The 15,441-nt window shown below is 46.7% G+C and overlaps 1 protein-coding gene across 5 annotated transcripts in view; it reads left to right on the top strand.

Annotated features, from left to right (window-relative positions):
• Positions 1-15,441, top strand: part of ILDR2 (immunoglobulin like domain containing receptor 2) — a 38,570-nt gene that overhangs the window by 8,487 nt on the left and 14,642 nt on the right. For 3 of the 5 annotated variants that reach the window (XM_050897642.1, XM_050897634.1, XM_050897628.1), the window contains exons 2-4: positions 942-1,274; positions 2,716-2,835; positions 12,387-12,443. In XM_050897642.1, coding sequence (XP_050753599.1) covers positions 942-1,274; positions 2,716-2,835; positions 12,387-12,443 — 510 coding nt within the window. The remainder of the gene's footprint in view (positions 1-941; positions 1,275-2,715; positions 2,836-12,386; positions 12,444-15,441) is intronic. The other 2 variants (XM_050897664.1, XM_050897652.1) reach the window with 1 other exon arrangement.

Genomic DNA, 15,441 nt, shown 5'->3' with positions numbered 1-15,441 from the left:
GTTTTGTGTAAGTGCTCTCAGTCATTGCTGCCTGCAGCGTAAGAAAGAGGGAAGCAGTGAAGGGCATGCGTGGGAGGTTTCGACCATTCCACTGCAAGTAAATGGAGTACCTCACTCTCCCGAGGGCTCTCTGCCGGCATTGCTCACTGACTCTCGGCTTCTCCCTAAGCTACACAAGGATGTGTAACAGTCCCATGCGTCTTCTCTGAGGCCTTAATACATCAGCTCCAGACTGCAGCTCTCCCATCAGCTGGTAGATAAACATTACGTGTTGAGATCCATCTCCTCCCTGGGAATGTGAAAAACTTAGTGTTTGGGCCATTTTTCTCCCCACCTCCCACGTGGAGCAATTTCTCTCCGTGCTACATGCCAGCCCTGGCAGGAGCTGTGCGATTTGGATCCACTCCTTCCTGCATCTCTAGAGTTTGGCAGAGCAAGCAGCACTAACTGGGCACCAGTGCACAGCAGGCTGGGCCAGGCACTGTGTGCTGCCTGACTTTCAAAGAGGAGGTGTGATGCCACCAAAATTGGGAGGGGGGGTGACTTATTCTGCATTGGGATTGTTATGAACTCCAGATCTGGCCCCTTGGCTGACCTGCTGTAGAAGTGGAGTATGGCCATCCCTAAAATGTCTCTTCCTTATCTGTGAACCTGCCGCAGAAGCAGTGAATCGTCATGCCACTGTGTTAGGGTCTCTACAGGGTGTAAGGATACTACATTTGAGCCTTCAGCCCCATCGTGCTGTATTTTTCCTTGTGGCTGTAGGCTATGAAAAAAGCAAACTTACTTCTGTTGCCAAGGAGGAGTATTGCACCCTGGCACCTGAAACAGATGGACTTTTTAATTTTATGTACATGGGGAGAATGATGCTATGATAAAATGCAGTAGCTTCCTCTTCAAGCAATGCCAAGGCATATGATGCTCATGTTTTTGTCTTTTAGCTGAGGTGGAAGGGTTGCAGGTCACCGTGCCTGAGAAGAAGAAGGTGGCCATGTTGTTTCAGCCTGCTCTGCTTCGCTGCCATTTCTCTACTTCTTCCACCCAACCAGCTGTGGTACAGTGGAGGTTTAAATCTTACTGCCAGGACCGGATGGGAGAAGCTTTGGGCATGGCAACTTCTGGTTTACAAACGATGAGCAAGAGGAACCTGGACTGGGATCCCTACCTGGACTGTGTGGACAGCCGGAGGACAGTCCGTGTCGTGGCCTCCAAACAAGGATCTGCTGTCACTATAGGGGACTTCTATAAGGAAAGAGATGTCAGCATTGTCCATGGTAACTCTCCTACCCCAGTGGTGCTTGGTGGGGGTTGCAATGGACCCTTAGCGATTTGGGATACTGGAGGCTGGCAGGAATTGTTCAGTTAACTCCCTTAGAAAAGGCTGCTGGTAGGGAGCTGTTGTATGTCAGACATTTAGGATTCAACCAACCAACCCTAGACCCAAAGGTCATTTCCTTTGGCGCTTCCCTTCATCTGACTCCATTTAGGTCTCAAACCCTGATTCTTTTCCCTTGGATGAAGCAGAAGGTTTTATTCATGGCTTCTGCATATTGCTCTGTATACAGATTTTCCTTAACAAAGGCGTGCCAGCAAGAGAGGTATGAATTCAGTCTCTGCGGGCTAGGTTTTTCTTCCTTGCAGACTCCACTGTTTTTTTTCCCAGTTCTGTGTCGTGGTTTAACCCCAGTCAGCAACTAAACACCACGCAGCCCCTTCCGCTTTCCCCCTTCCCCCTACCAGTGGGGTGTGGAGGAGGAAAGGAAAAAAAAGTAAAACTTGTTGAGTTTTTGATTGAGATAAGAACAGTTTAATAACTAAAGTAAAATATAATACTAACAATAGTGATAATGAAATATAATAATAATAATAATAGTAATGAAAAGGAATATAACAAAAAAAGGAAGGGGGGGGGAGGAAAAAACCCAGTGATGCACAGTGCAGTTGCTCACCATCTGCTGACCGATGCCAGAGCCGCGATCCGCGCCTCCTGGCCAACTCCCCCCTGTTTATAACCAGGACATTCTGAAATACCAAAATTATCCTATGCCTCATGTTTGCTCAACTCTGGACTTCACCAGCTTACCCCATCATGAACCTAAACGCACACAGCCTTGGGCAGTGTGAAAGGAAGAGATTTCCATGGGGTAAAGTCAAGTTGGGTGGAGATGGGGGGTGGCAGGGTCCTTAAACATTTGGTCTGGAAGGCTGTGTGAGAAACCTTGTCCCTCAAAAGTACAAGGCTACTGCTTGACTCAGGAGACCCCCTAGCCAGAAGTGGAGGCTCCTTGGTGTGGAGAGCATGTAATCAGCCGCAGCAAAGGGGAGTGTTTTCCTTTGTCTCCGTGTAACCTCTTCGGCGGATGACTGAAGCGCTGTAGAGGAGATGCTGTCTAAGCCCTTCTTGCACAGCATGAATAGTGTTGGGACCCCAGGCCTTAGGTAATAGGAAGGACAGAGAGTGACATTAGTTACCCCTTCTGCTCTCGGCACTCGCAGAGTGAGCTGCCTCTGCAGCATTACGTGTCTTCCCACTTACAGCCACAGAGTCCTGAGCCTGTTGTTTTTTCCTGAATAGTGTGATATTCTGCATAAGGTTAACCCCTCTTCTTAGTAAGGAAATGAAACAGATTTGGGACACGGACCCAGTGCTTTCAACACTTCACTCTTCCTATAGGTGTTGGAGGAAAGGCCTGACTCTTATTTTTTGCCTTTCAGATGCGGACCTTCAGATTGGGAAGTTGATGTGGGGAGACAGTGGTCTCTATTACTGCCTTATTATTACACCGGATGATGTGGAGGGCAAGAATGAAGAATCAGTGGAGCTGCTTGTGCTTGGTAAGCCCTCTTGCCAGACTGCTTTTTCAGCAGGTAGCTGATGTATCTTTCCTTCTGCTCTCTCGCTTTCTCTACATATCTGTGCACCATATTACTATAGGTGTAAGATCTATGTAGAACAGTCCCCGCAGTACCTTCACCATTACCTTGCACCTTGTGCAGTCATTCACACCTAGGCAAAGTGGGTGGCAAACGCTACCAAACCAGAATAGTAATGTTTACACCCACACTGCTCACACATTACACAGGCATAAATGACTACAGAAAGTGCAGGGCTGTGGAAAGTCAGAACCCTTGTTTTTAAGGCATAAAACAATAAACTTGCAGCAAAGTGAACACTTGAGACAGAGTCTTTTAAAAATAGACACCCAGAAGACATCAAATCATATGCTTTTTGCAGTCTTTTAACATTCCCTTTGTCCCACTCTTCTGACCTGTGGGGATGTCAAGAAGCACTGTGTTTATCTGCTTGAGTGTGTCAGTTTGGGAGATTTTTCTGTCTGCCTAATTATACTTGTCCAGTTAGAGGTGCAGTTTCACAGTCACCCTAATCAGGTCTAAGCTGGTGCTGCCACTAAAAGGACCTGTCCTCTCTGCAGTAGGCATGCTTGGCTCTGTTTCTGTTAAGTTCCCTTGAGCAGTGTGGTCAGCAGGATCAGTTTCTTTCCTGTTTGCAGGGTTAGCTTTCAGTGATGGCTTCCACAATCCAGCTCACTGTAAAGGTCAAAAAATCACCCGTCGCAGCTAGGGGAGAAAAGCAGAGTGGAATGGGCCTTTCAGGGACATTTGTTGACACTGCCTTGAGCCAGCTGTAGTACTTCACCCCTAGACTGCCCCAGGAGAGTAAGATGAGTTTTTCCCAACTTACCTTAAGACCTGCTGACATCAATGTTTGTCTGGTCAGCATGCTTGCATGGTTCTTGGGTGTACAGGTTCTGTACATCCTGTGAAGGAAACGTTAAAAAGCTTGGGTCTATAGTGTGTAGGAGATATGTAGAGGCATACGATAGAACATGTCTGTCAAGGGTTCTTGCTCTCATGGCTAAGGTCAGAGTTTAATTCGCATTTATATTTGGAGCTGTAGTTGTTGCCACAAAGTAAACCAGATTGAATGGGTAAGTGACTGTAACAGTGCCATCACCTCCCCTCACTCCTTCAGATGTCAGTCAGGCAATGGACAACTGGAGAATGGGTCCGTCCAGAAAACACTGTCATACCCCTGTCTAAATCCACAGTTTGACTATGTATCATATGCTAGTTAATAACAGGCCCAAGACTGACCTGTGTTAGTTCAGGTGGGGTTACCTCTGCCAGGTAGCAGTTGTAGCTGTTACGTAGCCTCTCCAGAGGAGCTGTCTGTGGCTGTGTGGTGATCGGCCGCTGAATTTTGTCCCTTCTTCACCTTCCTGTCCAGGATTTGGTGTCTTCCTCTTATGTGTGTCTACAACTGTGCTCAGACACCAGTGATGAAACAGTGCCATGGTAACAGGAAGAATCTGTTTTTCAGTGTGTACAGAAGACTATGTGGGGGGAAAACAAAGAAATCCCTTCCTCTGAAGCTGGCTTGATGATGTCCTTGGCCCCAGTTCGTTGTGGTTATGTTGGGAGGAAACACGTAGCTTAGGCTGCATTACCTTGACTGCATCTGCTTTTCTGTTCACTACAGCCTGTGGGTCTGACCTTGCACTTTGTGCAGCACTCTGCTAAGTTTGGCAGTAGCATGAAAGCATACTTGTCGTGGGCATACTTTGTTCTGCCTCATGCTGTTTGGCGCAGCTTGTGTGTATTTCTTTTCCTGGGTAGTGTGTACAGAGGCAACATTCCAGTTTTCAGAGCGATTCCAGGTTACCTACCCATTTCCTTTCCTTCCTTTCCTTCCTTTCCTTCCTTTCCTTCCTTTCCTTCCTTTCCTTCCTTTCCTTCCACCTTTGCTGGTATATTTTTGTTCTTTTTCCTTTACCTCTCCCCATTGATGGCTAAAGGAGGAAGCAGCCAGTGGTGAAAATACCATTTCTTAATATTCTGGCATCTTCTGGGACATTTTTTATTCCATCCCACTGCTTGGAGGGAGCCAGTGAGTACAGATGTAGATCGGAGCAATTCTACAGTCCTAGGGGACATGTGGTAAAAGGGTTTTGTTTGCTGTTTGCTGCTGTTTGGGTGGAACCCAGATTCCCTGTTAGAGCGATTGGAGCAGTGGAGGGATAGTGTCTGCAAGAGACACTGTGATTCCCACAGCATATTGCTGTTTGCTCCCTGCTGACAGTGGTCTTTCAAATATAATTTACATTGCTTATTTGGGGGCTGCTGCATGATTTAAGCACAGATTAGAATTTTGAATAGAGCAGAGATTCTACCCACTCATATTATCAGTGGGGGAAGACAGAAAAATCAGAACGGAAAAGGAAATAGGAAAATATCCCTTCTAGTGGTTTCATATTAATGCCAAGATGAAAGATGTGTTTAGGTTAGAGAAAGATACTACTGGACAGGGTAGTTTAATATCACATAGAAACCTTGAAAGGTCTGAGAGGCAAAAATGGTAGATACCTAATAGCATCAATAAATTAATGGAAATTTGCTTACGTAAAAGTAGAGGATTCTGTGTTTATACAGTGAATTGCACCATTAAAAATTGGTCAAAAGCTGCTTTATCACAACTTGGAGCAAAATCCAAAACCTAAGTGAATTAAAGTATTCCTTTTTTCTTAGGGAAGCAATCGCAGAGACTTCCAGTGAAGTCTTAAGTAGCCAGTCAGCCTGGGTCATGATGGGATTGCATGTTGAGTTTTGTCACCTGGATGTGTCATGTTGACACACAAAGTGGCTGGACAACTCTAGGTAGCATCAGAGAATCTCATGTGCTGTCTTCATTTCAGGCCTATTTCAGAAAAGCATATAAGCATTTATTTATATTCATTTGTGCTCAGCAAAGCTGATTGATAGGATTTATAAAGCATACCTGATGTTAAGCATGTGCTTATGTGCTTTGCTGAAAAGACCATTCAGTAGGTTTTGCTTAGTCAAGAACTTTAACCCTCTCTAATGGAATCAGTGCAGGCAAGGGAAGAAGGATAGTAACCTCTGTGCCTCAGAATCACAGAAGGAGGTTGGCTGGTAGTGAACCTCCTGTAGAGTAAGGAAAGAACTTAAATTAAAAAGTATTATTACACTTTTATTTTTACACTATTATTTACACTATTATTTGTATTTTGGTGGCGTTTGGAATCTCCAAACGGGGTCTAGCATGCTGGAAACTGTATGAACTCTGCTTCTGCTGCAGCAAGACTAAACTAGTACAGAGCTTAGCAGTTCCACAACAGGAGTCAAGCGATGCTCTCTGCACTCATGTGTTTTGCTAGAAATGTAGAACCCTTTGCTGACGTTACAGCTGGGCTAGTGAATCCATTTGCAACTTTATACATTTTTATTTTTTAGAACTAATGTGATTGAATCAAAAAGGCTGAATCCTAAATTTAGAAAGGTCTACATTTCTGTCTTAGTAGCTAGCAGCTGAGTGTCCTGCTTCTTGAAACACAGACAATGCTATTAATCAAATTGTTATTCATAGCCCCTGTGCACTGCTTTTTATATGAGAATGTCAGTGGGCTTCAGTGAAGTCATTCATTGCAGCCTTTGTTGAAGGGAACTGCAAGTGTTACCAGTGCAGTGGATGCAGGGTGCCTGGAGTAGCCTTCAAATTAGAAGTACAGGGCAGTGTCAGCGGATACCCCATCCTAGCTTCATGTGACCCAGCTCACATCAGGAAGCAGTCTAGCTTAATTGCATGGGATTGCATATAACCCAGTAAGCCTTTCCAAGAGCCAGAATTTACTAATCAGCTGCAGGGTCCTGTGAAAGCAGCTATACTGCTCCCTTCCCAAGCTGGTACAGCTATAGAGCAATGGCTGTAGGTATAGCTAGGCACAGCTGGCTACCCTGAAATGCGTAGGTCTGTGCAAGCTCGGCAATGTTTGCATTAGATTCTACATAGCTTAGACATGCTTCACGAAATGGTGGCTTCATTCCCAAGGATGTGTCAAGTTCCTGGAAGAGGCAGGAAAGTGATCCACTAATCCCAGTTATTGGTTTGATACTTTGGTTAGTGATCCATGTGCTTTGCTAGACAGCTATTGCCTGCTTTTTTTTCCATCCAATTCAGCAGCTGATGCTACATAAATTATATATTAGTGAAATATTATTTTATAATTAATCTTTTAGAAGCTTCAGCTTCTACCGTTGTTATGCTTTAAATAACAACAATTAGCACTTGAGGTTTTTGTTAATTTCTGAAGTCAGCTAGCACTTAACATTGGTAAACTGACGTCTTTGGTAGCTTGTATTACCAGCCAATATCGATATAGGCTAAACCCAAAATTTATCAAGTCTAACACCTATAGGTAGGAAAGAATGTAGATACATAGACACACAGCATATTGTACAGTAATTAATGTACTAATAGACACATGTGTTGGCTTTCAGAGAGGATAAATCTCTACAGGGACGTGTGTGTATGGCATGCAATGCTAATAAGACAGTTCTTACTCAGCAAAGTGACTCAGTAGCTGGTATAAATATAGCCAGGTTTGGAGTCTCTTGTGAGCCAGGAGAGACTGTATTATAAAAGTTGACGTGGTTTCGGAGACGGAAAAGTTCTTGGCAAAATTTTCTCTTACAGGACGATGGTTTTAGGATTTCGCTCTGTTTCGCTGAAAAGCTGCCAGTAGCATCTGAGCCAGCACTTGGTCACAGCAGTTGGCAGAGATGTCAGTGCTATTGGCCGTGTGTTGGGGATGGGAGGGCCAGATCTCAGCCAGGGAGGTGTCTGTAAGCAGCTTCATGGCGAGGGCTCTCCGACCTTGAGCTGCGCCTTCATGGCCGAAGGCCGGTAGTGCCCGCAGGCAAAGGAAGTGATCGGCACGGGAGCCCTCCACTTAAAAATCCAGGAAAGGTGTTGATGCCAGAAAGGCTGCTGGTGTACTCCCACCCCCAAAGTGCTCGTCCTGTTCTCGCTAGGCGCTGCTGCCCTGCCCCGGACCACTGTGCTGCTGCCTTTGTAATCTGGGTCCAATCCCCCTTGTCCTATCCCGGCCCACTCCTAGTTATTTATTTCACAGCATTTAGAAGTGCTACTTGTTGCCAAGGTTTTTTACCCCTCTTTTCCTCCCTGTTTGCCAGCGACAGCCACACGCTGCTCACGTGATTAAAAGACCTCCCTTACTAAGGTAGCCATGGCAACAGCCTCCTTGGAGGTCTTTGTTGCCTGCTAAAACTTTGATCTCCAAGAAGGGCTGCTGCTGTTTCTCCCTCCAATTGAAGAGAAGGATGGGAAGAAAGGATGAAGTTTACTCTGAGCCGGGGGAGCACGGAGGAACTCATTGCAGAGCCATGCTCTCCCAATAAATCTCACAGCAGCTTCCTTGGAAAAGTATGTGATTTACAAGCGCCACACTTCCTCTCCTATGCTTTCTAGTCTCCCCTCAGGGCAGTGTCCTTTGCCAGGGGCCTCTTGCTGTGGCACGGCTTGGCAAATTTCTCTGCCACTGAGGAAGAAATAGTTTGCTCTGTAGCTGCTGCCTCCTGTGGTCCCACTGCTGCAGGTAGCGCTGTGGAGGCAGTCCTCAACAGGGAAACCAATTCAACAGTTATTCCCATATTTACCCAATATTTATCACATTTATGCAATTGCCAGTATTTACCATGTTCCCGTATTTACCCAATTGCCATGTTCCTGACTGCACCTGCGCCTACTTTATTCATGTCATCATTTCTTTTCAGCTGCACCACTTACCCTAATTATTTTTGTGTCTCTTCTCTGCAGACTCTGCTAATTGTCTGCTTGACTCCAGGTCCTCCCTGATCTGCTGCTATTTGCTCTCTCGCTCTATCACCCACCTGCCTCTTGTGTATTAACTCCTGTCCTTGGTCACCTCTTCTGTATCTCTGTACCTTCTGGAGCTGCTCTGCACCCCCTCAGCTTTTCCTCTCCCGTTCCTTCTCCTGCCCTCTACCACTGCATTCTGCCAGTGCAGACTGGGGGCTTGTGGGCTCCCTCGCACTTCGAGGCTGGCCGGCTCCTGGCACTTGCGGGGTGCCCGGTGAGAGGCCGCTGCAGGCAGGTAAAGCCCCGCAGCAGCACGGTGGGAATAGAGATGGGAGCGTGTCCCAGATCTGTGCTGGAACGAGGACAAGCTCCTAGCTCCAACAGAGCTGCCCGGGACAACCCTGGTGAATGTGGCAATCGTCTATTCCCTCTTTCCGCCAGGGGTGTCTGCTGGGGCTCAGTGGTGAGAGCTTGCACAGAGGACACGTAGCCCTTGCGGGTGGGGGCACAGAGCTGCGGCTCGGCAGCCGTGCCCAGCCACGTCTTGGAGTGCCTGCGGTCCTCTTTCTCAGGTGGGCAGAGCCACCGTGCAGAGGTGGCGTGGCCAGATGGTCTCTTGGCAGGATGTTTTACTAAGTTGTTTTCTCCCCACCAATTGCTCTCTAGCCCCAGCCCTCCACCTTAAAGTTTCCTTAAAAAAAACCATAAGAGAAGTGAGGTGAGCTTAATGCCCATGGAAGGAGCAGCCTGGGCGTAGGGAGCCAGGAGGGCGCCGGCCATGGGCACTGTGGCCGCCTCCTGGCTGGCGTTTCAGCCATGGTTCCAAAAGGAGGCCTTGCTCACTGAAACCCTGCCCTCTGTGCCACAGCTCCGGGCACTGCGTGACCCACTGTGGTGCCATCCGGGGCTCCCCTCCGCTGGCTACCGCCTGGCTTTGGGGCATGCCCGTGCCTGGTCCAGGCTTGCACAGGGCAGGCAGGCGAGAGTCAGCGGGGGCCCTTGCCCCCCGCCCCGAGCCACCCTGTCCCTGTGCCCGCTGGCTGGCGGGCTGGGTGCTTTTGCTCCACTTGTTGCTGGCAGCAGCAGGAGGAAAGTCACCTTCAGTGAGGGGCAGTGGGGGGAGCCTCCCGTTGCCGTGGCAACCACGGGGCAGCCATGGCGGCGGGCAGCCCCCACCTGTTGGCTTCCCCCACGCAGGGGGAAGCGCGCGGTGTGGAGAAGGGTTATCAGTGAATTAATTCAGCCCAGGACAGGGAGCGGGGAGAGCTGGGGTGCGGTGAAAGCTGCTGGGGGCACGGCAGTCCGGAGGCGGGATTTGTGCTTGCTGGCTGTCAGCTGGGCTGGTCAAGGCGGCAGAGTTCAGGCTGAGCCGTGGTGGGGTTCGCTGCTGCCTCGGGCCCTCCCGGGCTTTGTGCCTCCCCCGCTGGTGGCTCTGGGGTCCCCGGGGCTGTGCGAGCCCTGCTGGCGGGGCAGGGGGAGCAAATTCCCCAAGGAGATACTCAGCAGAGCCGCGTGAGGCTGCACAAGCAGGGAAATACTTGACTGCTCGTAGGTAGCACAGAGGAGCTGCTTTGGTTGTCTTTGTAACGAGTTACCAAGTTCTCAAGCACTGTTATTTTTGAGGGATGCTTCTTCCCCCTTGAACATGCGGTTCCTCCTGGGGATCAGGAGGCATCATAAGACCCAGCACTAGCAGAGATCAAGGCTCTTTGGGTAAGTTCAAAATAAAGCAGGCGCCTGTTTGGACTCGTGAGATGGAGCTTCTGCTCTTTATAGATGTCACTCCCTTACCTCTGGTACCACAAATCCCAGCCCTAAATTAGCTATATACCTCCAGCTATTTGTCCATTGGTGTCTGCTCTCAGACGAGGGCTGCATGTGAACTTGTGCGGAGATAATAACACATGGGAGGCAAGCTGCATGCCTGTGTCTGCCCATATGTTCTGCGTGTGTGTGGTTCACGTGTGCATTGTTCACATACACACACACACACACAGAGACCTATGCAAGAATTGCGTATTTTTTTGTGTGTGCTGAGAAAATAAGGAATATATTTAATATGCACATGGAATGTAATGTAAATCTAGCATACTGTGACAGAAGGCATAGATTTGTTGCATGTGTTTGGAGCTCACTTGTGGCACCCAAGACTTAAGCCACATGTATGTTGTATCTTGTAAGCAGAAAGCATACATGAGCACTTTCCCATAACAAGCTAGCTGTGAGCAGTTTGGACACTTGATCCTTCCAGAAAATGGACTGCAAAGAATGTCATGAGACTCTTTGTATATGTTGATGAAAATGTTGCAGTAGACTGATGGCAAGAGTTCTCCTTCAAAGCAGTAAATTATCTGAAGGATCAGCATTGTATCTTTTGCTAAGGCTTCAGGAGCACCTCATCATGATGGCGTTACTGTGAGTACTAGACAGCTTTGAATTGCAACTGGTTGCAAAGCACTGCCTGCATCCTGAGTGTGTTTATTATGGCTCCAGCAGGCATCCATGTGGATTTTTGATCTCTACAGAACCTCTGCTGAAGCACTGAGAAAAAACGGACAGTGGGAATTTGATTATAACACGCTTCAAGGACAGACTAGAGGCTGAGGAACTTGGGATCCAGTTCATCATTGTGTCTGAGTGCTGCTTAGTGCAGGACCTGAAGGGCATGTGGGGAGGTTAAAGGTAGCTTTCTACCACTTTTGCACTGGCTTACCCTTAGCTGCTTCTGTTATGTTATATCCACAATGTATGTGTCTCCTCAGAGTGCAGCTTTCCTACCTTATGCATGTCTTTAAAAAACCTAGCATGATCCTGGTGCTATGTTAAAGAGTACGCAGCACAGCTGCACATAGGGCTGTTCTGCCGATGCACAGGTGTGTGTAAATTACAGCTGAACACCATGCAGGATGTTTGCTGTGTATTAGAAGTGTCCCAGACTTTCAATGCCAAAACAAATAGGCACCAAGCTGCCTTTGGGCTTGGATTTTGTTTGTACTCAGTCACAAATTAGAAGTTGACTTGCTTTTTTTTTTTTCTTTTCCCTTTGCAAAGTGATTCCCCAAATTTCTACACGAATCCTTCCCTGGTTGGTTTGCTTCGCTTGAGAGTTGGCCTTGTATCACACAATCTCACAAAGTTGCGCGTGCATCTTGAAATAAGTAGCACATACTCGCAGTCATGCTTCAAGACTCCTTTCCTGGGGCTGTCTCTGCGGTTGTGGAGCCCCACACGGAGAGTACCACCCACAGGTGTTGGATGCATGTGGCTGACTTGTCAAGGGCCTTGGGTTAAAGTTGTTTCACATCCATCCAAACTACATTAGTACATTTTTAAAGTACACTAAATCCTTCTGTTTGAGGGCTGTTGTGCATTTCCAGGAGCTTTTTGCATGTGTGGAGCGTAACTCCAGAAAGATGTTACCATGTAACCACGCTAAGGGGACCTCCCTCTTCTTGTCATTTTGTGCCTAGATTGGAGAAGCTCTGTTCCAGATTCTTTCCCCCCAGCTCTGCTGATAAAGATAAAATGCAAGGACACAGAAATGGCAGAAGTGCAGAGGCAGACACCAGGCATCAAGCAGGATGACATCTATGGTTGATTGATAGGAATTCACTTAACAGAGCGCAAGTGGGCTGATGAGGAAGGGGACTGGAGGCTAAGGCAGGGGCTGGGGAGTGTGTTTTTCGTGCAGTAACCTCTCTCCTTGTTCTCCTCCTGTCTTTTCTAGGCAGGACAGGGCTGCTTGCTGATCTCTTGCCCAGTTTTGCTGTGGAGATTATGCCAGGTATTCAGTCATTTCACCCTTCAATCACCCAGTCCTCTGTCATCTTGTCTGTTTATCCTGCAGCATCTTTATGTGGTGTACGTTTCACTTTTTTGTGTGTTTTATCTGAGGATAAAAAGAGAAAAGCCTGTCGCTTACTGGGAAAGTGTGTTGGGTTGAGATCTGAGAGAGCTGATGCTGGGACTTGGGGGAGGAATGGCCATGCTGGGAGCCAACATACAGAGATGGTTGATGTCATGCCAGGATCAGTGTGAGAGCAGAAATGCCAGCACTGTTCAGGGGAGGATTTTTATCAAGGTCTCTGCTCTCCCCCTGCTAGCACTAAGGTAATGCTGCTCCAGCCTGCGAGACCTCGGCAGCCTTGTGTGCCCGTATGGCTTTGTACGTCAGCTGCTCTTGTGCAGCAGTAACTTCCGCTCCCCAGACCCTGTCCTGCAGGTACCGTTGTAGCCATCACCACAGATGGTAGCACAGGAGGTGCTAGAAATAGAGCGCTGGTTAGCAACCCATCAGTGGCACAGGCCCTCTTGTGCTGCATGGCCAGGACATTATCTAGGTGACACCAGGTGGTTGGACCAGACATGAAAGCTCTGTGCCCATGATGAATCCCTTGCTAGCCAAACTGATGAGAGCCACCAGTTCTGGCACTCCTTGCAGAGGAAGCAGAGACTGTGCATCAGATTGTCCTTGAAAGGGAAAAGCTGTGAGAACATTTAGCCCTTGAGTCATCTGATCATCCCCTGACGGTGCCCAAGGAGTGTTTCTTTCACACATTTGTGCAAAAATGCAACTCCACATAAACGTGTGAAGCTATTTTCAAGTCTGTCCCAGAGATGCAAACAGAGAGAAGGCAGACACTCCCCCACCTCCAGTGTAACCCAAAGCTCCCTGGAAGTTCAGCATGGCAGGAGAGGGATTGGTCTTTTCAGCATAGACAGAGGTTGATTCTCTGTTGCCTAAAGTTTTTTTTCCCCACTATTTACAATTTTATTGAATGGGTAAAAAATTTTTGTGTGTTGGCCAGGTAGCTTTCTGGTTCCCTCACTGCATGGGTATAAACAACAAGAAAGTGTAAAAGGCAGCGGCAAACCACATTTCAGCTGTTAGCATTGCCTGTTACCTGCGTAAACAAAAGCAGATGCTCCTGCAAGCACAAAACAGTAGTTTCCAGACAGCGAGGACACATAGCATTTCAGCTTGGTAGTCATTTGAATCTCAGGGTTACACAGTTGTATCTGGAACTGGTTGAATCCCAGTTTTGTGCCTAAAGGAAGAGCCAGCAGGCTCTTTTGCTGTTTTCTTAACCTCATGAGAGAAGCAAACGGTCTAACTTCCTGTGAAGTAAAATCCTTCCTGATTCATGGGTCCCTGTAACTGGGACACTGATTTCAAACATCCACTCCTGGTGCTGACTGAGTATCTTGCGATGTGCAATGTACATACTAACCTGGCCTCCTTTTGTACTCCTAGAATGTTTTCATAGAGACCACAGATATACTTACAATGGACTTGCTGTTTTGTTTTTTCCTGTACCAGGCTTTTATCCTTTATGGAGTGGTTGTGAACTGTTCACTAATAGCTCTGGAGATCTGACATCTGAGCTTCATTGCATAGCTGTGGCTGGCCACTTCTGTCGTGCAATACTATTTCACCACCTTCTTTGTATCAGTGATGGTCGTAGAGAACAAGATGAGAACGTGACAAAAGAAAAAGTCACTGAGCTGTTGCCCTGCTTGGATTGGCATAGATCAGGAAGTACAGGACTGGAAAGGATAGACTGGCTTGCTATGTTGCTTTCTATCCTGAGCACCATGTCATTTCATCCTTTCTATAAGCTTAGCAAGCTTAAGAGTAGTCTGGGTTTGGCCTTTCTCTCTCCCATTGGATTGCCTTCTTTGATGTGTTTCTTCTAGCTTCTACCTTACTCATAGCCTGTTTATGCCCATTTATGTAAGACCTTTTAACTATAACACCTGCTTTTCCTCCTAGCATTCATCCTCCTAGCATATTTACAGGCAGCAGCTATGTCTGCTCTCAGCCTTCTTTTTAATAGACTAATGCAGCAAGCTTCAGCTCTCCTGCTGCAAGGCAGGCTATTGAGTCCCTTCATTCCCTCAAATCCCTGCTTTGCATCAGCTCCAACGTGAATTCATCTTTTCTTGTACAAAGATGACCAGAGCTTTATAACATCAGTAACTTCAGGTGAAGTTACATGGAGGCCTTGTATGATGGCATTAATATTTTCTTAACGCTACTGGAAATTCCTCTTCTATTGGGCATAGGATTATATTTGCCATTTTTGTGGCTGTATTGCATAAGTGGTTGCAGTTGTCCTGTGATGGAATAGTATACTGGATCATTTCTCTTGTTTTTCAGTTGTTTTCAACTAATGAAGTCCTGTTCAGAACGGAAATTGTTCTTAATCTTTGAACATGTGACCTTGAAAGTATTGCTGCATACCTTGAAATTCAGTATATTGCTGCATTTCATGTTTCTTATTGTAGGCCCAAGGACAACTGGCCCTTTCTATAACATATCCCAGTCTTCATCTTTAGTGACAATGCTTCCCTACCTCTTACCCTCAAGATACATTAATTCATTCTTATTTTCTGTGTCAAGGTCATTCAGAAAATATTCAATAAGGTAGCTCCTAGAACCGGCACTTGAGGTACTGTATCAGTAATCTCCTCTCAGTTCTTACTTTCCCATTCATGAATGCTTCCCTCCAGCCATTTCCTTATTCATTAGCTGAATTTTTCTCAGCATATAGTAACTTCACCAAAAAAAATTATTCCACAAGGACCAAAATTATCTACAAATTTAAATGAAATCCATGTTTCAGCCAAAAAAGACATAAAATATTCAAAAAATATAAAACATTTCACTTGACACTTCTGAAATGAAGTGTTTTGATTTGTAAATGCCGGATCTTTCACTGACATTTTTTAAAGGAAATTTTAAGTTCTAGGTTAAAAATGGCATTTAAAAAAGGGAATTG

The sequence above is a fragment of the Gymnogyps californianus genome, chromosome 1, assembly GCF_018139145.2.
Source record: "Gymnogyps californianus isolate 813 chromosome 1, ASM1813914v2, whole genome shotgun sequence".
Classification (NCBI taxonomy): Eukaryota; Metazoa; Chordata; class Aves; order Accipitriformes; family Cathartidae; genus Gymnogyps; species Gymnogyps californianus.
This window is presented reverse-complemented; position numbering and strand designations above follow the sequence as displayed.